This window comes from Pan troglodytes, chromosome 7 (assembly GCF_028858775.2).
Source record: "Pan troglodytes isolate AG18354 chromosome 7, NHGRI_mPanTro3-v2.0_pri, whole genome shotgun sequence".
NCBI classification, from domain to species: domain Eukaryota; kingdom Metazoa; phylum Chordata; class Mammalia; order Primates; family Hominidae; genus Pan; species Pan troglodytes.
Genome location: NC_072405.2, coordinates 10,204,736 through 10,230,255, shown reverse-complemented (window position 1 = coordinate 10,230,255; position 25,520 = coordinate 10,204,736). Strand labels below are relative to the sequence as shown.

The 25,520-nt window shown below is 39.5% G+C and overlaps 1 protein-coding gene across 3 annotated transcripts in view; it reads left to right on the top strand.

Annotated features, from left to right (window-relative positions):
- The window catches only part of CSMD1 (CUB and Sushi multiple domains 1), a 2,064,385-nt gene that overhangs the window by 1,757,716 nt on the left and 281,149 nt on the right, over window positions 1–25,520 (top strand). For all 3 annotated transcript variants that reach the window (XM_054657204.2, XM_016960221.4, XM_054657205.2), the window contains 3 exons: window positions 12,234–12,425; window positions 18,601–18,739; window positions 23,054–23,241. In XM_054657204.2, the coding sequence (XP_054513179.1) occupies window positions 12,234–12,425; window positions 18,601–18,739; window positions 23,054–23,241 (519 nt within the window). The remainder of the gene's footprint in view (window positions 1–12,233; window positions 12,426–18,600; window positions 18,740–23,053; window positions 23,242–25,520) is intronic.

Genomic DNA, 25,520 nt, shown 5'->3' with positions numbered 1-25,520 from the left:
GCACTTTCAATTTTTCCACCCTGCAAGATCTAAATAATTCTTGTCGTAGAATGGGCAAACGGTCTGAGGTGCCTGACGTCCAGGCATTCTTTTACACATCAGTCCCTACCTAGTCTCTGTTCCCATGCAACTCATCCCAAATCTTCCTTCTTTCCCTCCCACCTGTCCCCTCAGTCCCAACCCCAAGCGTCGCTGAGTCTTTCTTATCTTCCTTTTCTACAGCCCCATCTGACCTCTCCCTTCCTTGCCAGGCCGAGCTAGGTCCCAATTCTTCCTCAGCCTCGGTTCCTCCACTCTATAATCCTTTTATCACCTCCCATCCTCACACCTGGTCCAGCTTACTGTTTCATTCTGGGACTAGCCCTCCCCCACCTGCCCAGCAATTTACTCTTAAAAGATGGCTGGTGCTAAAGGCATAGTAAAGGTTAACGCTCCTTTTTTGATATCCCAAATCACATAGCATTCAGGCTCTTTTTCATCAAATATAAAAATCCAGCCCAGTTCATGACTTGTTTGGCAGCAACCCTGAGACGCTTTACAGCCCTAGACCCTAAAAGGTCAAAAGACCGTCTTATTCTCAATATACATTTTATTACCCAATCTGCTCCCGACATTAAATAAAACTCCAAAAATTAAATTCCAGCCCTCAAACCCCACAACAGGACTTAATTAACGTCGCCTTCAATGTGTACAATAATAGAGTAGAGGCAGCCAAGTAGCAACATATTTCTAAGTTGCAATTCCTTGCCTCCACTGTGAGACAAACCCCAGCCACATCTCCAGCACACAAGAACTTCCAAATGCCTGAACCTCAGCGGCCAGGCATTCTTCCAGAACTGCCTCCCCCAGGAGCTTGCTACAAGTGCCAGAAATCTGGCCACCAGGCCAAGGAATGCCTGCAGCCCAGGATTCCTCCTAAGCCACGTCCCATCTATGCAGGACCCCACTGAAAATCAGACTGTTCAACTCACCTGGCAGCCACTCCCAGAGCCCCTAGAACTCTGGCCCAAGACTCTCTAACTCCTTCCCAGATCTTCTCGGCTTAGCGGCTGAAGACTGACACTGCCAGATCACCTCAGAAGCCCTGTAGACCAACACAGATACCGAGCTTTAGGGTAACTCTCACAGTGGCGGGTAAGTCCATCCCCTTCTTAATCAATATGGAGGCTACCCACTCCACATTACCTTCTTTTGAAGGGCCTGTTTCCCTGGCCTCCATAAGTGTTGTGGGTATTGACGGCCAGGCTTCTAAACCTCTTAAAACTCCCCAACTCTGGTGCCAACTTAGACAATACTCTTTTAAGCACTCCTTTTTAGTTATCCCCACCTGCCCAGTTCCCTTATTAGGCCGAGACACTTTAACTAAATTATCTGCTTCCCTGACTCTTCCTGGACTACAGCTGTATCTCATTGACGCCCTTCTTCCCAATCCAAAGCCTCCCTTGCGTCCTCCTCTTGTATCCCCCCACCTTAACCCCCAAGTATAGGATACCTCTACTCCCTCCTTGGCGACCGATCATGCCCCTTACCATCTCATTAAAACCTAATCACCCTTACCCTGCTCAATGCCAATATCCCATCCCACAGAATGCTTTAAAAGGATTAAAGCCTGTTATCACTCGCCTGCTAGAGCATGGCCTTTTAAAGCATATAAACTCTCCTTACAATTCCCCCGTTTTACCTGTTCTAGAACCAGACAAGACTTACCGGTTAGTTCAGGATCTGCGCCTTATGAACCAGATTGTTTTGCCTATCCACCCCGTGGTGCCAAACCCATATACTCTCCTAACCTCAATACCTCCCTCCACAACCCATTATTCTGTTCCAGATCTCAAACATGCTTTCTTTACTATTCCTTTGCGCCCTTCATCCCAGCCTCTCTTCGCTTTCTCTCGGACTGACCCTGACACCCATCAGGCTCAGCAGATTACCTGGACTGTACTGCCGCAAAGCTTCACAGACAGCCCCCATTACTTCAGTCAAGCCGAAATTTCTTCCTCATCTGTTACCTATCTCGGCGTAATTCTCATAAAAACACACGTGCTCTCCCTGCCAATCATGTTCAGCTGATCTCTCAAACCCCAACACCTATAAAACAACAACTCCTTTCCTTCCTAGACATGGTTGGATACTTTTGACTTTAGATACCTGGTTTTGCCATCCTAACAAAACCATTATATAAACTCACAAAAGGAAACCTTGCTGACCCCATAGATCCTAAGTCCTTTCCCCACTCCTCTTTCTTTTCCTTGAAGACAGCTTTAGAGACTGCTCCCATCCTAGCTCTCCCTGACTCATCCCAACCTTTTCCATTACCCACAGCTGAAGTGCGGGCTGTGCAGTCAGAATTCTTACACAAGAACCGGGACCGCGCCGAGTAGCCTTTTTGTCCAAATTACTTGACCTTACTGTTTTGCCTAGCCCTCAAGTCTTGTGGCGGCCGCCACCACCCTAATCCTTTTAGAGGCCCTTAAAATCACAAACTATGCTCAACTCACTCTCTATAGCTCTCATAACTTCCCAAATCTATTTTCTTCCTCACACCTGACACATATTCTTTATGCTCCCCGGCTCCTTCAGCTGTACTCACTCTTGGTTAAGGCTCCCACAATTACCATTGTTCCTGGCCCAGACTTCAATCCAGCCTCCCACATTATTCTGGATACCACACCTGACCCCTGTGACTATATGTCTCTGATCCATCTGACATTCACCCCATTTCCCCATATTTCCCTCTTTCCTGTTCCTCACCCTAATCACGCTTGGTTTATTGAGGGCAGTTCCACCAGGCCTAATCGCCCCACACCAGCAAAGGCAGGCTATGCTATAGTACAAGCCACTAGCCCGCCTCTTAGAACCTCTCATTTCCTTTCCATCATAGAAATCTATCCTCAAGGAAATAACTTCTCAGTATTCCATCTGCTATTCTACTACTTCTCAGGGATTATTCAGGCCCCCACCCTTTCCTACACATCAAGCTCCAGGATTTGCCCCCGCCCAGGACTGGCAAATTAGCTTTACTCAACATGCCGCGAGTCAGCAAACTAAAATACCTCTTGGTCTAGGGAGACACTTTCACTGGATAAGTAGAGGCCTTTCCTACAGGGTCTAAGAAGGCCACCATAGTCATTTATTCCCTTCTGTCAGACATAATTTCTCGGTTTGGCCTTCCCGCCTCTATACAGTCCAATAGCAGACCGACCTTTATTAGTCAAATCAGCCAAGCATTTTTTCAGGCTCTTGGTATTCAGTGAAACCTTTATATCCCTTACGGTCCTCAGTATTTAGGAAAGGTAGAACGGACTAATGGTCTTTTAAAACCTTACCAAGCTCAGCCACCAACTTAAAAAGGACTAGACAGTACTTTTACCACTTTCCCTTCTCAGAATTCAGGTCTGTCCTCAGTATGCTACAGGGTACAGCCCATTTAAACTCCTGTATAGATGTTCCTTTTTATTAGGCCCCAGTCTCATTCCAGACACCACACCAACTTGGACTGTGCCCCAAAAAACTTGTCATCCCTACTATCTTCTGTCTAGTCATACTCCTATTCACTGTTCTCAACTACTCATACATGCCCTGCTCTTGTTTACACTGCCGGTTTACACTGTTTCTCCAAGCCATCACAGCTGATATCTCCTGGTGCCATCCCCAACCTGCCACTCTTAACACTTAAAGTAAATAAATAATCTTTGCTGGCAAGGCTATGCTGAACCTCCTTAGGCACTCTCTAATTAGATGTCCTAGGTCCTCCCAATTCTTAGTCCTTTAATACCTGTTTTTTTCCTCTTATTCCGTTTAGTTTTTCATTTCATACAAAACTGTATCCAGGCCATCACCAATAATTCTAAATGACAAATGTTTCTTCTGACAACCCCACAATATCACTCCTTAACACAAAATCCTCCTTCAGCTTAATCTCTCCCACTCTAAGTTCCCATGCTGCCCCTAGCCTCACTCGAAGCAGCCCTGAGAAACATCGCCCATTGTCTCTCCATACCACCGCCAAAAATTTTCGCCGTCCCGACACTTTACCACTATTTCATTTTATTTTTCTTATTAATATAAGAAGACAGGACTTTCAGGCCTCTGAGCCAAAACTAAGCCATCATATCCCCTGTGACCTGCACGTACACATCCAGATGGCCAGTTCCTGCCTTAACTGATGGCATTCCACCACAAAAGAAGTGAAAATGGCCTGTTCCTGCCTTAACTGATGACATTATCTTGTGAAATTCCTTCTCCTGGCTCATCCTGGCTCAAAAGCTCCCCTGCTGAGCACCTTGTGACCCCCCCCCTCCACATCTGCCCACCAGAAAACAACCTCCCTTTGACTGTAATTTTCCTTTACCTACCCAAATCTTATAAAACGGCCCCACTCATATCTCCCTTCGGTGACTCTCTTTTCGGACTCAGCCCACCTGCACCCAGGTGAAATAAACAGCTTTATTGCTCACACAAAGCCTGTTTGGTGGTCTCTTCACATGGACACGAGGGAAATTTATTATTTATATCTATATTATATGTTATAAAATAAATATATAATATATATTATATCATAAAATAAATATACAAAAATATAGAAGTATAAATATAAAATTTATATTTTAGTATAAGTATAATTATAAAAATTATATTTATAGTATAAGCATAATTATAAAAATTATATTTATAGTATAATTATAAAAATTATATTTATATGCAAAGTTGTGTTATTTATATAATATATAAATATATAATATTTAATATAAAAATATTATATATTTTTATTTATATGCAAAGTTGTGGTTTTTTGGTTTTTTGTTTTGAGATGGAGTCTCGCCCTGTTACCCATGCTGGAGTACAATGGTGCCATCTCAGCTCACTGTAACCTCCACCTCCTGGGTTCAAGCAATTCTCCTGCCTCAGCCTCCCGAGTAGCTGAGATTACAGACACACACCACCATGACCAGCTAATATTTTGTATCTTTAGTAGAGACAGGGTTTCACCATGTTGGTCAGGCTGGTCTCGAACTCCTGACCTTTTGATCCACTCGCCTCGGCCTCCCAAAGTGCTAGGATTGCAGGCGTGAGCCACCGCACCCGGCCTGCAAAGTTGTGAGATTACATGTATATATCTCTTATCTAGTTGCAAAGAGATTGGCGTTATTGCAGCGTCCGGTTCTGCAGTCACACACCACCATGACCAGCTAATATTTTGTATCTTTAGTAGAGACAGGGTTTCACCATGTTGGTCAGGCTGGTCTCGAACTCCTGACCTTTTGATCCACTTGCCTCGACCTCCCAAAGTGCTAGGATTGCAGGCGTGAGCCACCGCACCCGGCCTGCAAAGTTGTGAGATTATATATATATATCTCTTATCTAGTTGCAAAGAGATTGGCGTTATTGCAGCGTCCGGTTCTGCAGTGCAGTAGCCGCACGTTGTCAATCCTGCTGTTGGAAACAGTCAGACCCACTGCTGTTTTGTGAAGGGCAGCGCCGGTTCTTTGTTGCTCAAGCTGACTGGGATGGTTCTGGATGCAGCCTGACAGGTGGCAGAGATGTCCCCTCAGAGGCCAATGGGCCTGTGGAAAGTGCCTCTGTGACTTGAGATTTTCCAAGGAACGCCTGTGGGAAACTGGAAAACAGGGCACTCATCATCTCAGGAACAGCGCTGCCTTTTTCTAGGGTCGTCGAGGGATAAGATGGATGCAACTGAAAATGTTCTCTTTTTTATGGCAAGAAACTAGAAACCTTCAGAGTCACCAAAAAATCCAATTTGCAGGAAAGATATTTAAGAGAAAAATGAGTGAAGTGTATGATGTGGCACATAGAAGAATACAGCCCTGGAAGAGGAACGACAGCGTGCTCTGCCAATCACTTTGTGATGCGCCTGAAGTGGAAAAGCAGTTTCTGCCCCTAATGGAGTGCCCTTGGGTGGGGGTTTGTATTAGTCTAGAATAAGCTTTCTTGCCTTTACCAGAAAACATCTTTGCATCATTCATAACTAGAGGAAAATAAAATGAAACTTGTTTCAAAGACCCAACCGATGTATTCTGCACTACATTGTTTAAAATTGTTCTCTTTCTCCTTCCTCAAGCCTTGTTATTCGTTTTTTAGTCCAATCTGCCTAACTCCAGGAACTTTTCATCTTTATTTCATAATTCTAAATACAAAGTGTTTGGGGGTTTGTTTAAATTTAAGTAAGCCTTAGTAGTTTATGGCAATTTTAAATAACCTTTGAAAATATACAAGCAGATATATACATTAGCTCTAAGTGCATATATAATTATTTTATTAAAACTTACATTTTCGGCCAGGCACGCTGACTCACACCTGTAATCCCAGCACTTTGGGAGGCCGAGGCGGGCAGATCACAAGGTTAAGAGATCAAGACTATCCTGGCTAACATGGTGAAACCCTGTCTCTACTAAAAATACAAAAAATTAGCCTGGCGTGGTGGTGGGCGCCTGTAGTCCCAGCTACTCGGGAGGCTGAGGCAGGAGAATGGCGGGAACCCAGAAGGCGGAGCTTGCAGTGAGCCGAGATTGTGCCATTGCACTCCAGCCTAGGAGACAGAGCGAGACTCTGTCTCAAAAAAAAAAAAAAAAAAAAAAACTTACATCTTCATATAACTGGCATAAACTTGAGCTAATTATGTAGATGCAGTATTTCTGTTTATTAGACAACATGAACTTCACAAGTTTAAAACTTTTAATAGCATGCTGCATTATTATTGTTATACATATTCCACATAAAAATTGGGTTGAGAACTACAAAAGGTACTTTCAAAAATGAATAGAATATTATGCCATGAAAGGGCATGTAACCACTAGTGCAAGGCACTGTTTCTACTAATATTCTGTGGACTTCTATTTGGAAGGATTTTAAGAGATTTTCTAGGAAAACTGTGCTCTATGATGACAATGTAGGATACGCTGGATTAAACAATGATTTTTAGAAGTTTTTTACTGTAGTACAGCTCTGAGCCTTTAATCCCTAATGTGCAATGGGAATCTCTAAGGGGAAACTGGGGTGTACAGTATTTGCCAATCTTATTTGACCAGATCCTATTAACTCCCAGAAAAGTGTTCAACAGAGCACTTATTTTTTGCAAGGCTGATATATCCGTTAAAATTCTTATTCATGTATAAAATCTGTGCACCTTTGTGTAAAACTTTCTTAGTAGTGAGTATTATATATCTTTTGATGAACATTATATAAAAATTTGGGAATGAGAAATAAAAACATCTTGGTTTTAAAAATTATAATGAAACTGTTATCCCTCATGTCCTTGGCTCACCTCCTAAACTTTTGTTTTTAAATTCTTGTACTGTTATATAACATTCATTTCATTGTATAAATGTTGTGATATTTACAGTGACTATCACTGTATGACAATTATTTTAATATTATACACTTATTGTTAATGTTTTAACCTACATAAACTGTGACAGAAATTATCACTTGCAAATGAGTGCTTAATTATACATGTGACCACTTGCTTGAGGAAAGGAAGAATTTTCATTTGAAGATGGGAAATTCATTCAGATGAACAAGATTGTGCATGTACAGTAGGATTTGCTTTTGATTATTTTCTGAAACCCAGAGAAATCTCAACAACAGTTGATCATAGATTCTATAGGAATATCACTCAAAGAGTAAATTCAAGAATTCATGTAAAATGCTGGTTCAGGAAGGGTACCCCTTTGGTACCAATATGATGGCCAATTGCCTTGTGATTCTGGTGATTGTATTCTACGATTAGTGTTCTACGTTAGAAAAATGTGTGGCTTATGGGTGAGACCTTCCTGACTTTGTAACTGTAAGTGTTGCATCTTCACATCTATCCTGCCTTCCTCTGCTCTCCCAGGCTTCTCTTGGAGTAATATACTTGGATTTCCCTGTGTTCCAGTCTTTGCAGCTGATGGGAGGAAAGTGGGAAAGTACAGCAATGGCCTTCCGGTAACTCCTATTGTCATTCCCGCTCTCTTTCCATTGAAAAACCTACTCCGAAACCCAAGCACTCTCTTCTAGATCTCCACTGAGAGTGCTGTTTTCAAGTGAGATTCCCCTGTTCAAAACACAAGTAATGATAATAATATTGATAATGACGAGCAGAATGATGTCTCAGAAATCATGGCCAGTGTTTAAGAAATAAGTGTGATTGAGTGGCTTCCGTTTGCAGTATTACAGTGAGGACTCTGAAAATTCGTATGCTGAAAATACAGTAAAAGTGCTGGATAAAATTGGTTTTGGATTTTCAAATTGTGTCCTTGAACCTGCAACAAAATAAGGAATCCTGGATGATATGAAATGCAGAAATGGAGAGAGATTGTGAAGCTCGGAAGCCAGCCCTGCCCTGATTGCCTCTGCTGATCCTCTGTGATGTGGAGCTTCCACTCTCAGAGTCCCTTGGCTCAGGGAATAGAAAGCAAATCTAAGGTCTTTCTAAGGTTGAAAATATAATAGGAGGACTCATGTATAGCTGGAACACCAAAGGGTGTTCTACTTACAGAGTGGGGAGAATAGACAGACATAGATGTTGACAGAGACACAGATGCATGCAACTCACAACTGCCGGCGAGTTTCACACTAGTCTGTAGGTGAATTTCTACCATCCAAAATGCCTCAAGCTGTTAATTTATTTTTGAAAAGAGGAGGTTTTCTGTTGTTCCAGGCAGATCCTGTAATCTAATGTGACTCTCCTCTGGATGGGTGTACCTTCAAAGCAGAATGCAAAGAATTACCATAAGTCAAGTTCCCCAGAACAGAAGTGCAAATGTGAAAACTTACAAACAACTTAGTTTACATGAGAAATTGGAATTCTTATCGGATTCAGACTGTAATCATGAAAAAAAAGAGAGTAAAAATATGAATAGGAAACCAAATACTATATGAACGGCCAAGTAAATGTGAAACTAATCCAAGCCATCACATGTCCTTACTAAACGTAATTTGCAAAAACCAACCAAACAAAACAAAACGAACAAACCATTTTAGTGTATTAGTCTGTTTTCTACTGCTTATAACAGAATATCTGAAACTGGGTAATTTATAAAGAAAATAAATATACTTCTCACAAATATGCTGGCTGAGAAGTCCAAGGTCGAGGGACCACATCTGGCCCTCTTGCTGGTGGGGATTCTGGAGTCCTAACGTGTGCAGGCATCGCCTGGCGAGGGGCTGAGCATGCCAGCTCAGGTCACTCTTCCTATAAAGTCACCAGTTCCCCTCCTGTGATAGCCCATAAATCCATTAATCCACTAATTTACAAATGATTAATACAATCACCTCTTAAAGGCCTCACCTCCCAATATGACCATATTGATTACATTTAAACGTAAGTTTTTGAGGAGACAAATAGTCAAGCCATAGTATTTATGAAGTAGAAAAATTAGGCCAAATAAAAGCTCAGAAATAAAAAAAATGCAAAGAAAACATAATAAGCAAACAAATTGATAAATATGTATGAAAATTTAAACAGTCAACTATGTAAAACAATAATATTTAATGTATAAGGTTTATAAAAACAAATGGATAATGACAATGTCTAATTTAAGATTTTTTTAATAACTAAAATACCTAGCAATGCATGTAATTAGGGAGAGAATAATAAATATTAGAGAAGAAGGTAAGACTATTACAACTAAATACATACTAAAATTTCTAGAAAGTCTACTAAAATAAAAGCATGAGAAAAAATTAATTAGTATGAAAGCAAGCAAAAAGGTAGAGCATGTGGGGTGCACATAGAAAACACAAGCTAAGATGGTCGAGAGAAATCCAAATAGAGCAGAAACTTCAGGGAACATAAGGAGACTAAACTATCCAATTAAAAGACTAATTCTGGGATTGAATTTAAAGGACAATCTAACTGCATGCTGTTTGGAAGTGAAAATCTAAAACATAGCAGCCCAAGTCATTTGAAAGAGCAAATGTGTACCAGCAGCATTTTATATAAGGGCAAAAAGAAAAATGACCCAAAGATCCATCAAGAAGAGGATGGAAAAATCATGGTGTATTCCTGCAATGGAAAACTATACAGCAATGAAAATAAGTAGACCAGAGCATCACTCCTAAACGTAGATGACTCCCAAAAACATAATACAAGCAAGAGGGAGAGAGAGAGAGTCACAGAACTTGCAATATATATTCCAGTTAAGCATTTAAGACAGAGAGAGTCGCAGAACTTGCAACATATAATTCCAGTTAAGCGTTTGATTTCAGGAAACTGATATATGTGGCTAAAACTGGAATGCATACATTTATAGTCACTGTGAAGAAAAGCAAGGGAATGATAAACATAAAATTCAGAAAGTGACTTCCCCTGAAGTGGAGGAAGGAGGTGATATGGGGAAGGGTATGTTCTACGCGTTGATCATGCTGATGTGTTGGTAAATACTCTATTTCTTAGAGTTGGTAGCACAGATGTTCATTTCATTGTTCTCATTGTGTTATAGATACACACATGTATATATTTCAGTGTAATAAGAATCAATTTGAGAGAAATAGAGAGTGGTGAAGACAGCTTCTTGCCTCAATTAGCTTAGAGAATAGCAAGGAGAAAGACAAGTTAGCAAATTTTCACACTTCATCTTCACAGCAGACTTAATAACTTAGATACTAGTCTAATTTTTACTGATTTGTTAGCTGATGATAAGTGTGCTTAAGTGATCATTAAGTACTAATTAGGTACTAATTAAGTCCTGATGGGATTTGAAGCAGGTCTGACCAGCTATAGGATCCTTGATGTCTGTATCATATGACACTATTGGATAGAGCTTTGATCTTTTAATCTGCACAGTTTAACATTTTCTCTTGTCCTGAATTATTTGTTCATTGCCACCCCTATTAGGTTAAAAATGTCTGAATAGCAAAGAGCAGGTCATATTCTTTTTTATATATCTTCTAACTTTTTATTTAAATGGATTTTATTATTCCGTTTATCTATCCATATGTAGACATATGTATATGCACACACACGCACACACACAAATGCTTCAGAATTTACAAAACAAAACGCAAAGCCTACTCATTACTTTAAGGCTTCAAATATTAAAATGGACAGTGTGATGGTATGTATATAGAACAATACACTAATCTCCTTTTTTTTGCTCTTTCATAAAACATGGTGTTGAAAACACTGAAGCACTTTGCAGAGAAAAAGTCAGCTTTTAATTGTCATCTCTTATGCAGTGGAGTGGAAGAAAGAGCTCGTTATTCTAACTGAAAGTAAAAATGAAAAAAAATCTAAGCTTTGGATTTTTCAGGAGTACCTATCTTTCTAATTTTCAGTACGACACATAATACACAGCAGTTATAGAAACTGGAGAAAACAACTCCTATTTCTTGAGGCTGCTGTATTTTAGAGTGATGCGGGGTACTCTGGTGAAAGCTCTGGGCTTGCGGGAGCCTTCTCTGATTGGGCGCAGGCAGAGTCGATGGCTGCATATGGGAGGTGATTTTAGGCTCGCCGTTTGCAATACACTTTACACATGATTACCAGAAACTGACTTGACAAGGCTCCAGTGGCACCTGAAAGCACATGCACCAGCCGGCTTTGCAGAGTCTGGCCTCTACTCAACAGATTTGAGATTCTTTATATATATGCAGAAAGGCAGGATATTATTTTCAGAGCTTTTGTTAATATTAGGGTGACCATGTAATATATTGTCCAACTTGGAATTTTTTGGGTGAGTGAAAGGGGGTTACTAATAATTTTGTCGTGGCAATGGCACCTATGGGATCGTGGGTAAAACTCACTGGTCATCTCCTCTAGACCTTCCACCCTTGGCATCTCAACAAAGGTTATTGGATCACCTTTGAAGGCACAGACCTCAAGGAAATTCTTCCTATTTTGTTTTCCTTGAGGTTGGTGTACTTTAACTAGTTTATGTAACTTGCAGTATGGGGTTTCATTAAAATATTGCTGAAGAGAAAATCAGTCTGTGTGTATGTATGTATTTATTCTAAGGATAATGTAATTTTTATTTTAAAAATCCCTTGATATATTTCATCATTGGTTGCATTTTCAATAGAATCTTGCTAGAATTTATGCAATGCAAGCACAATGAAGATATATGTTATTGAATGTACCCCTGGGAAAAGAAACTATTTTCGTCTGTTCATGTGTAGACAAATGACTTATTATGCCAATGAAGAGTGCTTCAACCCACAAGAACAACCACACCGACAGGAATGTGGAAACCATGTTTTCCAGCCTGTGACCTGGCCTTCTCTTTTGTTTGCAGCCTCAATTGCAGCCACCTGTAACGATCCAGGTATGCCCCAGAATGGCACCCGCTATGGAGACAGCAGAGAGGCTGGAGACACCGTCACATTCCAGTGTGACCCTGGCTATCAGCTCCAAGGACAAGCCAAAATCACCTGTGTGCAGCTGAATAACCGGTTCTTTTGGCAACCAGACCCTCCTACGTGCATAGGTATCAGACAACAGAACTTAGAAATTTTATATTCAGGAATGGATGCATGTTGTCGTTAAAATGGCTCCGTAAATGTATTATTTCTTCAGAAATATTTCTCAAGAGTTTCTTTCATGTTCTCTGGCTCTCTGAGACTCCTGAAATTTTATTGTAAACCTTTAAACTTTATTTTATGAGGTAGAATAAAGGAAGTCATCCCCTTAATGTACAGTAATTGACATTTACCGTATATTCCCTACCCTTAACAAATGTTACATAAACATGGATCAATCAAATGACTGTAATTTAAAATTCTAGTTGCCTCAAAATTTATAACCCTACCATTGCTATTCTGATTTTTAATATAGAAACATGCCCTTAAGCAAAACCTACTCACTCAAAGTACTTTCTCTTTTTAGATGTTTTTCCCCCTATAATATTAGTACATTTAAAATAGAATTCCGAAAACTAGAAATTATACTGTTTGTGTTAAAATGAAGATAAAAGGAGGTTTGTTTCTGAAATTTATTGACATTTTATAGTTTGACCTTATTAAAAGGATAACAAATGATTTTGCAGACTTTGGCTTGAATAGCCACCTGAGACAATTTCTGACAAATATGGATGTAGGCTAATATATATTTTATGTAAAATAGTAATTGTAGGTAGATTGTCTCTTCATTCAATAAAATATTCTACTGATAAAATTCCTACTAAGAGTATATCATCTTAGTCTTAAAAAGAAACTCTACTGAACTTTATTATTTTAAGTAACTATCACAGTTTAATTAGTACTTCTTTATAATCTGTCTGAAAAATGTAAAATTTAATTGATGTGTGAAGAGAGACAGTGATCACGAAATGGATAGGCCATTTTGCATAGGATGACGTTGAGGGGGTTTGTGGTTTGAACTGGTTTTTATTGTCGTGTACACAGCGGTGGTAAAATTCTCAGTGGTCTTGGGGAGCTGTGATACGGCGCTCCTACTTATGACAAACCACTTATCCCAGTTGTCTGAAGACAGATGAGGTTGGATAGCTGTCCTTATTAGCCTTCTCAGCCTTGTCGGGGAGCAATCTATGTTTGTTTAATGTCTGGTGCTGCGTTTACTTTTCATAACGTCTGTGAGCACAGTCACGCATCTTACTCATGCTGAGTCATCGGGAGACTGCAGAGATTTCGGCGTGTTTCTTTTTTAAAGTGGAGTGATTGCCTATAAATGTGGCGATCATTTTAAACCAATGGCCTATTTTTACATTAGGAAAGGGTTTTTTTTTTCCTTCCATTTTGCATGTTTTTAGGCTCATGGAGGAATACATTAAAAAGCAATATAACTACGAGTTAATCCCTTAAAAGTAATTTATTAATTTATATTAATTTGAACATGTAATTATAAAATTTGGCCATCTCCTAATGAATCTATAAACAAATCGATCTTTTGTTAGATCATCTCTTAGTTACTTTATTTTGACCAGCAACTAGGTAGTCCAATACGCACCAAAAGCTAAATAAATACCCCTGTCTCTACCTTGAATGTCAGCTTCAAGGACAAGCTGAAATCACCTGCAGGCAGATGAATAATCAATTATTTTGGCAACCAGACCCGCCTGCATGCGTAGGTGTTATGTAACAGAAACATGGAAAATATATAATTGGAAATAAATTAACATTATATTTTTATTACTTTGTAATTTTCTGTTTTTTAGGAATGGGGTTTATGTCCTCTGTAAGAAGCTTGCCCATTAGGGCATGAGTTAATTATAATTAGCACTCATGTAAATTCTGTTTCAGAGATTCAAAACACTTTTTAATTTTCTTACCTTTTTTCATATTAAAGGGTAATACATTTTACTGAAGACATTTTATAAACTATAATTAAATCAAAGAGGAGAAAAAAGTTGTCATCTTTTTACCTGGAGATAATTACAATTAATATAGACATTTATAAATGATTTCATAATTATGTATATGTAATCTATTTTAAAATGTTTTAGTCTGGGTGTGGTGGCTCACGCCTGTAATCCCAGCACTTTAGGAGGCCGAGGCGGGCAGATCACTTGACGTCAGGAGTTTGAGACCAGCCTGGGCAACATGGTGAAACCCTATCTCTACTAAAAATACAAACATTGGCCAGGGGTGGTGGTGCATGCCTGTGATCCCAGCTACTTGGGAGTCTGAGGCACGAGAATCACTAGAACCCAGGAGCTAGAAGTTGCAGTGAGCCAAGATGGCACCACTGCACTCCAGCCTGTGCAACAGAGTGAGACTCTGTCTCAAAAAAAAAAAAAAAAAGAAAAAAGTTTTAAAATGACAACATCCTGCTTGACTGTTTCGTAAATTGCACTTTTTACTTACCAGTACATGGTGTGTATATTTTGTGTTACTATGTATTTTCTACTCGTTTTTAATGACTAAATCTTATCTCTTTAGAAGGCACAACTACACCACTGATGCCACTCTCTAGTATCTATTTGTTTGAATCTACCAATATTGATTTTTCTAGTCCCTTATTATTGTATAATTAAGTTGTTTTAACCTTTTCCCTATTCTGAAGATAGCTTCAATGAGCACCCATGTTGCAAAATAAATCAGGATTATTGATAAGTGACATATTTCTACAAACTCGCATATTTCTAGGACTTTTAAAACATGTTTGTTTTGTTTTGTTTTTGAGGTAGAGTGTCACTCAGTTGCCAAGGCTGGAGTGCAGTGGCATGATTTCGACTCACTGCAACCTCCACCTTCCGTGTTCCAGTGATTCTCCTGCGTCAGCCTCCCAAGTAGCTGGGATTACAGGCGCCCACCACCAAGCCCGGCTAATTTTTTTTTATTTTTAGTAAAGATGGGTTTTCACTATGTTGGCCAGGCTGGTCTCGAATTCCTGACCTCATGATCTGCCTGCCTCAGACTCCCAAAGTCCTGGGATTGCAGGTGTGAGCCATCATGTCCAGCCCATTTTTAAAATCTCTTTCAGAGCAGTCACACCGATTTAACCTGCCATCAACCATATATATTTATTAGTGTTTTCTCTGACTCACAGAAAACACCACACTTTATAGATCTTAAGGCACAAAGTGATGATGTCTTGTTTTAATTGGCATTTTAAATTAATAATAAGGTCGAACTTTTTTTTCATATGCTTATTGGCTGTTTGAATTTGTTCTTTCCTGATTGAGCAGCTAATTTACTTTTTTACTTTTTATTATTAGTGTATATTTACTCATTACTGGCTCTCTCTCTTTCTTTCCCTTTTATAAAATCTCTTAACCTCTCACCTGTTGTGTGTGACAACACTTATTGTCAACACCTGCCATTGCTGTTGCTTTTTCTTGAGTGTTGCTTGGATACCTCGCTTTTTTGTTGTTGTTATTGTTACATCGAAATGACTTCTACCATGAAGCCTCCTCTGTTTAGCTTTTTGACTTAGTCTAGAAGGAGAATTCTGTAGACCAAAGGACATTAACAACTTTTTTTTTTTTTTTTGAGACAGAGTCTTGCTCTGTCACGCAGGCTGGAGTGCAGTGGTGTGATCTCAGCTCACTGCAGCCTCCGCTCCTAGGTTCAAGTGATTCTCCTGCCTCAGCCTCCTGAGTAGCTGGGATTATAGGTGTGTGCCACCACGCCCGGCTATTTTTTGTATTTTTAGTAGAGACTAGGTTTTGCTATGTTAGCCAGACTGGTCTCGAACTCCTGCCCTCAGATGATCCGCCCACCTTGGCCTCCCAAAGTGCTGGGATTACAAGCGTGAGCCACCACGTTCGGCTTCAACTTCCTTATTCCGAGTAAAGTGTCCCTAAAAAGTCTGCATTATCTTATATAGCCTGCAATTGCTTTTCCCCAAGTCCAAATTGCAAAACACTCTGAAAAGCCAAAATGTATCCTAGGTTTGCAGAAATTCATTTAGGGACAACAGACCATCCTGACATAAAGGTGTCTATTTAGAAAATATTTATCACCCCCAAAGGTGTGAACATTCAAACGTTTTAATGCAGAAACATAGATGGGTCTCGTTAAAGACTGCAGTTTCAAACCCTGATGGTGAAGGAGCTGCTACGTATGAATGTGTGCTGTTTAGCATAGTGGATAAAGGTTTTGTATAAGGGTTGGTGGGTCGAAAAGAATAGGTGGATTTTATCTCTTTGTCTATTCCTTCTGGAGAATTTCCTAGTATCTCTGAGTTGCATTTTTTACTATTCTAATCCTATCTAAAATATTTTGCAAGCTAATTAAAACCTAAGCAAACTAACTTGAAGAATACCAGACCAAAAGAGAGAACAAACAGGGCCAGGCAGCACTCCTTAACTCCACTTTTTCAGCTTTTAAATCACCTCATTTGAAACTGCCTCCTGGGATCTGTGTGAATAAGACAGGGTTTCCCCTTTGTTTCTTTTAAATCAATATTTGAATCATATCCCTGAACTCTTCCTGCTGGTAGCACCCTGTAGCCAGTGCCCTGAATCTGTCATTTTTCATCTTACAAAACCTGTGTGGAGTAGAATCTTCTAGACCTTCAGGTACCTTCTTTCTCTGCATCAGCTCCCGCTCCCTGATCGGTCCACGCTTGCACTGCTCGATGCTGTCAGCAGCCCCGGCGTGATTCTGAGGAGGCACTGCCCTGTGAGAGCTGCTGGGACAATTGCTTCTGCACAATTCAAATTCATTAAAAAAAAAAGTCATACTGGGGAAAATCAAGTTTTAATCTTTTTCTGTAAAAATTATATCATATTACTCTTGAACGTATATCTGTGGAATTTATTATTATAAATGTTTTCTGCAATAGCATTCAGAGTTTGCATTCAGTTAGACTGTGAGAGTATAACAAGAACTACTGGAGTTAGTTGTATTTCTTCCTATAAAAAGCTAAGTTTTCAGAAATGTTAAATAAGTATTTAAAGAGGCACTCCTTATTGAAAATTGTGAAGCATGTTCCTTCATCTTCCTTCATCTTATTTACAAAACAAAGTCTTTTTTTGTATAGGGGAAAAATCAGCAATTAAGACATTTTCTTTTCTACATATTTTTTAGTGCATGTGTGACCAATAATGGGAATGAAATAAGACATATAACTTAAGTGAAATACTATGATTTAATTGTAGTCACGCTTTAAAACAACTTGGTGACAAATCACAGTATTTGATATAAACAACTTTTAAACTCAGCATAGTCTTGTGTGTATCTAAAATGTGTATACTTATAAATTCGGCAGTGTTTTCACACCTTCCGTGAGATGAGAGGTTTAGGAGAAACCTTATCTCACAAATAAAACAATCCTAAATACTTTCCTATTCAAGAACAAAAATTGGCTTGCCTATTAACCACATTGAGCTACATAATTACTGCCTTGCTAATATAAATGTAAACACATTTAATTCAAAATTGATGACTTCAAACACAAACTAAATATGTTATTATCATATAAAGTGGTTCTTTCTAATAATATACCAAGCGTTGTGATCAAATGATATTTTCAGAGAGTAATGCTCCAGCTCAGCTCCTCACTGATATGTATACTTAGAGGTCACTTAAACTTTTGGGGTTTGTTTTGCCACTTTGAAATATGGGGAAAGTAATTCAAGCCTTCCATACACCAGGGGACTGGGAGAATGTGAAATGCCATGTTTTCATGTACCCAATAACCATTTCCTGTATACTTGTTCAGATCCGGAAACCGTCTAAACGTTGGGGATAAAACGATGAACAGGAGCTAGATGATCCCTGTATCACATGAAGCATGCACTCAAGAAGAAATAGGCAATGATTTTATGAACTGTGAGAAATAGCAAAATAATTAACATGGCCATAAAATCATGTCCATGGGGTTTTTTTTATTCAACTGTTTTTCTGTTTGTGCACATGTGTGCACGTTGGCAGGTATGGGGATTAAGTCATCTTTCATTTAGTTGAGAAAATTTTAAATTATAGGAAAGAAATTTTTTGTGCCAGAAGTTGGAAAATTCTCTTTGAAAATGGGGTGGAATATTATGTAAAATTCATTAACAGTTATATGAAAAATGTACAGAGTTCCTGGGTCTTACAATTTTATCTGAATAATTGATAACCAACACGCAATCTCTTGGACTGGGAAAAATGCTGATGTCTTTTTCTTAAAGAATTCTGTGGTGTCTCCTTCCACACTGACTGGCAGGTGTTCTTCGCTGTCCTAACTTTTTCTCTGTAACTTTTGTTCTGTGACAGCTGCTTGTGGAGGGAATCTGACGGGCCCAGCAGGTGTTATTTTGTCACCCAACTACCCACAGCCATATCCTCCTGGGAAGGAATGTGACTGGAGAGTAAAAGTGAACCCGGACTTTGTCATCGCCTTGATATTCAAAAGGTACCGTCTCTTGCAGAATACCTCTTTTTAGTAGGATTTTTAATTCTATACCTAAAAATTACTTCTTTTATGACCTCATAGTCTCTAATGTTATATCTAGGTAAGTGCTAGATTTTGTGTCTAATGGAGACTACACCAGGCTGCAAAATGACATAAATGGAAATACAGTATTTTGCTTTGGGGCATTCTACTTATGTTAAGATGCACATGAATTATTTTTAAATACTGTTTGTCTTGCACACAATGTGTTCCATATGAGAAGGCTTAAACAGAATGTTCATTAAAAATAATAAAAATATGGTATGGAGACACTTGGTGTAATTTCTCATCAATGTCTCCTTTCACTCTAAATGCCTGATAGTGAATTCCTTTCCACAGCACATCCTGACGTTCCTGAGGGTAGCACTGCTAATATCATTTTAATAATTAAGACTTAATAGAGCCTGGAAAATGAAAGTTTCCCCAAATGTGGTTGCTGTAAAGTCTGAGTTACTATATATCAGTCCTAAAAATATGCTAACTTGTAGTTACTAAACTAGATGATGGAAGGTCAAATACTATGGTCATTTTATGAAAATAAACTCTTTAAATAATTATATTATTAGTATATGGTACATGATAATTACATTTTATTGAATCCAAAGATGTTTTCTAACTTTTGACTTTGACTTTTGAACTAAATGAATGTGATGTTTATGAAGGTGAGTCATTCTGTAGACTTTCCTATTGACCTTTCAGCTATCCAAGGGCAAGTATCTGGGATTATATTTTTTAATCTGTCAATGGAACGAGTTTCCTTTTCTACAGATCTTTATGTTAATATTCAAGGCCTGAATGTGTTTACATACCCTCACTTTCTCCTCCTGATGAGATCTGAGTCAGTAGAATTTTACGTTTCTATGATTCTGAATCTTAAGTTGGTTGATAGTCATCTTTTCCTGAATTTACTAAACTGCCACAAATTTACCAAATGTTACTCAGCTATTACAGAAAACCAGTGAACACTCACTGGCTATATTTTTTAGATATCTATGTGGGTTTTGTTAATGTTAAATTCTAGTAGCGTCTTCCTTAAAATTAGGAGGCACCTCTGGTTTCAAGATATTATAAATGGGTTAACAATTGAAGCCAGGCATGGTGGTTCATGACTGTAATCCCAGCACTTCAGGAGGCCAAGATGGGGAGCACTTGAGTTCAGAAGTTTGAAACCAGCCTGGGCAACACAGCAAGACTCCATCACTACAAAAAATTTTAAAAATTGGCTTGGTGTGCTTGTGTATTCCTCTGGTTCTAGCTACTCGAGAGGCTGAGGCAGGAGGACTGTTGGAGCCCAGGAGGTGGAGGCTGCAATGAGCTATGAGTGTCTAGTCTGAGCTGAGCAACAGAGCAAGACCTTGGCTTTAAAAAAAAAAAAAATGAAATTGAACACAAAAACTTGTTAGTAGGAGTTTCCTCCATCCCATAAAGTGCAACTCACTTGATGATATGCATATTTAAGGCAGTTTTGTGCAAGGATTTTTTCACTGCGTTTTATACACCCCTCTGGAAGTTTGAAACAGATAATCTCTAAGCCTCTTCCAACCCATAGATTGTGACTCATTAGCCGACCCAATGTCTCAGAAACTTCAGAAATCAGTGAAAACCGGCGACTTCTCTGATCTGGAGTTTGCATGTGCTCATGCAGACATCTTCCTGAGAAGTAGTGAGGAGGGAGAGACCAGAATCCTGTTTGGGGACGAGGATGTCCAGCTTCCCAAACAGAAGGCTGGTGCTGATGAGGGCTGGCCAAGAGGCAGTGTCAGGATGATGGCAAATTCAGGTGTGTTTTTTATGGGAGGGTGGGAGTCTGGCATTACTAATGATAAAGGCAAAGAATCATATGACCTGAAGGACATATGGGCTCCCAGGCTTGTTCAGGGCTGTGGATGAGAGAGGATGTTCCATTACACGTCCCTGTGGACTGTGGGGCTCACACACTGGGGCTCAAATTGAATTTGGTTCAAACACTGAGTCAGGCTTTGGCATGCTGTTAGAGCTTAGAGATACGTGCAGCTGGCAGAGGTAGAAATAAGGAGTTCTCCAAAGGAACCAAAATTAATTATAAATTTCACTCCCGACTTCTACGCATGAATTTTGATACAGGCAAAAAAAAAAAAGAGAGCAGATGGGATATATAGTGTTTGTTTGTTTGTTTGTTTTCCTGTGTCTGGCAGTATTTGCAGTATTGCATAAATTACCAGTAATGATAATTAACTAAGCCAAATATTGGGGATATGACATGACCGGATTTTAATAACATCCTTGAAAACACTCTAAATACAATTATTATTCCAATAAAATTCTATGTAACCCACACCATTCCTGCTAGCCCCTATACCTAGTAACTCCAACCTTTTATTCCTTCTTCATTCCTGACGTCAGTGAACTTGTCAAATAAACAGACTAAGATATCTTCCTAAATTTCCTTTAATAAGTATATTCAGGATATGGAGTGAGGGTATCCTTGACCCGAAACAGGATGGCGTAATGCGGGCTGGGCGTTGCACAGATGCTGGCGGTCCCACGTTCTCTGTTCCCCTTCATGGTGCAGTGGACCCTTCCAGGAGGGAACTTCTGTTGCTATTTTATCATCCGAATCTCCAGATCAAGTGGAGCCACCTAGAACATTTTAGTGATTACAAAACAAACAAACAAACAAACCAACAAGCAAAAACCCTGACCTTCTCTTTCTCAGTTGTCCCAAATTTCTGCAGATGGAAAGGAAAGGGAGTAGGAGCTTTGTAAATTGAGTGCTTTTTAAAGACACATATGAAAAACCTGCTATAGAGAAGAAGAGAGAAGGGGCAGCTGCAATGGATGGGTTAGTTGGTTGGTTGGTTGGTTAGTTGGTTGGTTGGTTGGTTGGTTGGTTGGTTGATTGGTTTTTGAGACGAGTCTTGCTCTGTCTGTCACCCAGGCTGGAGTGCAGTGGCGTGGTCTCGACTCACTACAACCTCCACCTCCGGGGTTCAAGCGATTCTTCTGCCTCAGCCTCCCGAGCAGCTGAGACTACAGGTGCACGACACCATGCTCAGCTAATTTTTGTATTTTTAGTAGAGACAGGGTTTCACCATATTGGCCAGGCTGGTCTCGAACTCCTGACCTCGTGATCTGCCTGCCTCAGCCTCCCAAAGTGCTGGGATTACAGGCTAGGGCCACTGTGCTTGGCTGCAATGGATGGTTTTAATACTTCTACTTTATCAATTTATTCTGGTCATATCAAGATCTTAGACATCTTAACCAAGCTCAGCCTTTCTCTTACAGTATGCGTAGTTTTAAAGCTCAGAGACTCTATCAGCCTGCACATCACCAATGGCAAACACAGCCCAGCCCTTGACACCTTTGGATTTAAATTGTTACACTCTTTGGGGACTGACTGTATGTTAATATTAGAGCAGAGAGAAAGAGAAAAATGGAGAAAGTAAGAGAAAAAGAAAGGGAGAGAGAAAAAAACTGGGATATTCAGTGATGGTGAAACATTATGTGAGAAAGGTCACACTCTGGAGCATTAATATTGGCTGATTTATCCAAGCAAGTGGAGGCCTTTTTTTTTTTTTTTTTTTTGACAGGGTCTTGTTCAGTCTCTTAGGCTGGAGTGCATGGGTGCAGTGGTGTGTCGCAGATCATTGCAGCCTCAAACTCCTGGCCTCAAGTGATCCTCCAGCCTTAGCTTCCTGAGTAGCTAGGACTACAAGTGTGCACCACCACACTCTACTGATTTTTGTATTTTTATACAGACAGTATCTCATTATGTTACCCAGGCTGGGACAACTGCATTTTTTAAGTAAAAATAAAAGTAAGAATAGTCAGTAATTCCACTGAGTATTCCAGTATTTTCAAATTCCAATATTTTCAAAATTCTAATATTTTCAAAACTAAAAATATTCAGATAAAGATAAAAGGTCAGTGGAAATTTATCTCTTTTGAGCTCAGTTCTTTTAAATTACATCTCATTTAGCAAATTAATGAGTACACGGAAAGGATAGCATACCTCTGCTATTATGACTTATTTCCTTTTGGCTGTGGTCAAAATAATATTGTATTGAACATAATGGTAATTAGGCAAATACTATTTGTCACAATTGATATATTTTATTCTATTGCTATTTTATTAATATTTTGATTAATATTACATTTAACTTTTTGATTGCCCTAACTGAAAAATTATTATACAAAAGCAAATAAAATCACTTTGTGCGCTCAAAGGCTTACCATTCTGGGAGATAAGGTAAATGTCTATTAGCCGTATGACATAATTACTATTCTTTTCTTTAGTTTCAACATGGAGCCCAGCTATGACTTCCTACACATCTATGAAGGGGAAGATTCCAACAGCCCCCTCATTGGGAGTTACCAGGGCTCTCAGGCCCCAGAAAGAATAGAGAGTAGCGGAAACAGCCTGTTTCTGGCATTTCGGAGTGATGCCTCCGTGGGCCTTTCAGGGTTCGCCATTGAATTTAAAGGTATTGCGATTGCCTGAATTTGGGTGGGAATTAATTTGTATGAGGACTGTTTTTATTGTAAGCATTGCTTTGTAACATCTTGCTTATCTGTTTAATACATAAATGCTGACATGTGTCTCCTCTTTCTGGGAAGATACATGTCTCCTCCCTCTCCAGTGAAGATATTCCTGAGGTGCATTTCTACTTTAACTGGAGGAAGAAAGAGAGGGGAAAAAACTGTCCCAGTTCATGGCTATATAAAAATCACTTGTGGTTTGTAAAATAAAGAATTCGATGACATTTAGTAATTATTTTAAGATGGGTTTTAACACCTTATAATTTGTTTCTTCAAGATGATTAAATGTAAGTGCATGAAAATAACTTCTTTTTTTTTTTTTTCTTGAGACGGAGTTTTGCTCTGGTTGCCCAGGCTGGAGGGCAATGGCACGATGTCAGCTCACTGCAACCTCTGCCTCCCAGGTTCAAGCAATTCTCCTGTCTCAGCCTCCGGAGTAGCTGGGATTACAGGAACATGCCACCATACCCGGCTAATTTTTGTGTTTTTAGTAGAGACAGGGTTTCATCATATTGTTCAGGCTGGTCTCGATCTCCTGACCTCAGGTGATCCACCTGCCTCGGCCTCCCAAAGTGCTGGGATTATAGGCATGACCTCCCAAAGTGCTGGGATTACAGGTGTGAGCCACCTTGCCTAGCCAAAAATAATTTCTTTCTTTTTTTTTTTTTTTTTTTTGAGACGGAGTCTTGCTCTCTCACCCAGGCCAGAGTGCAGTGGCGCGATCTCAGCTCACTGCAACCTCCGCCTCCCGGGTTCAAGCGATTCTCCTGCCTCAGCCTCCCAAGTAGCTGGGACTACAGGCGCCTGCCACCATGCCCGGCTAATTTTTTGTATTTTTAGTAGAGACGGGGTTTCACCATGTTAGCCAGGATGGTCTTGATCTCCTGACATCATGATCCACCCTCCTCGGCCTCCCAAAGTGCTGGGATTACAGGAGTGAGCCACCGCGCCCAGCCAAAAACTTCATTTTATCTCAACATTTTCCATGTCAACATGTCTGTACCCTTCCCTGCCTCAGTCAGCCGTGGCTGGTTTGGCAAGATTTCTGACGCTGCTCAGAGCTCTTTTCTTTGATCCTCAGATCAGTAATACACCCTTGATTTGCTATAAACCATTCCCTACCATTAACATCCAAGGAAAACAGACTGACCTAAAAAACCACCTTTAACTCAACATTTTGCTATTGGGTCCATCAGAATAAATATATGTTTTTTCAAGTTTATTTTTCATGTGAACAAAATAAAATACAAGGTGTATTACAAAGAATTAGGGAAGAGGACTTAACAAAATATCAATTCACAGTTATGAGGGTTTTCTTTAAAAAATGAAAATATTTATAATTATTTACACTTTTGAGTTTAATTTGTATGAAAAATCTTTTTAAAAAGAACATATTTTATGTCCCTTACCTCATTGCCAGAACTGTTTATGTAGTTTTAAGTAGAAAATTGGTCTCTTTGCTCCCAAACATCAAAATCTGCAAACTTAGGGGTATTTACTAAAATGTACAATTTTAAAAATTATACAATTTAGCAATCAGAGTATCTATGCCTTTGAGATGGGATCCGTCACATTTAGGAATAGTTGAAAACAGTACTTTTGAGGCTTTGCCACATCATAATTTAGTTTCTTAACAAGAATTCACTAAAATGCATTTTACCGTGACAGTACTTATTCTATGATAGCCCCCCATGCCCCCCAAAAAATCATGCAGGCAAGTAAACAAACAAAACAATTCCTCATATAATTGTGAGAGTGTACACTGATCATTGCCCACTCCGACAACTCCTGTTCTCCCCAGCATCCTAAGGCACATGAATAAACGGGCCAACGAATGAATGAAGTATGAAGGGCCTTACAAGTTGCATGAAGAAAGAACTTCCTTAATTTTTGTTTGGGTAACCGGTATGGCCATCCAACTGGAGGCTGTAGTTCCTGAGGTTTTAAAAGTTCTCCAGTGGAGACTGTGAAAAATAAAAATCACAGGAAAGAGAATAGGAATGATGCCATTGCATGCAGCCTGGAGCAGTGATGCCATTGCCTGCAGCCTACGACAGTGATGTCATTGCATCTAGCCTGGAAAAATGATGTCATTACTTCCAGCCTGGAGCAGTGATGCCATTGCATCTAGCCTAGGGCAGTGAAGCTATTGTATCCAGCCTGGAGCAGTGATGTCATTGCATGCAGCCTAGGGCAGTGATGTCATTGCATCTAGCCTGGAGAA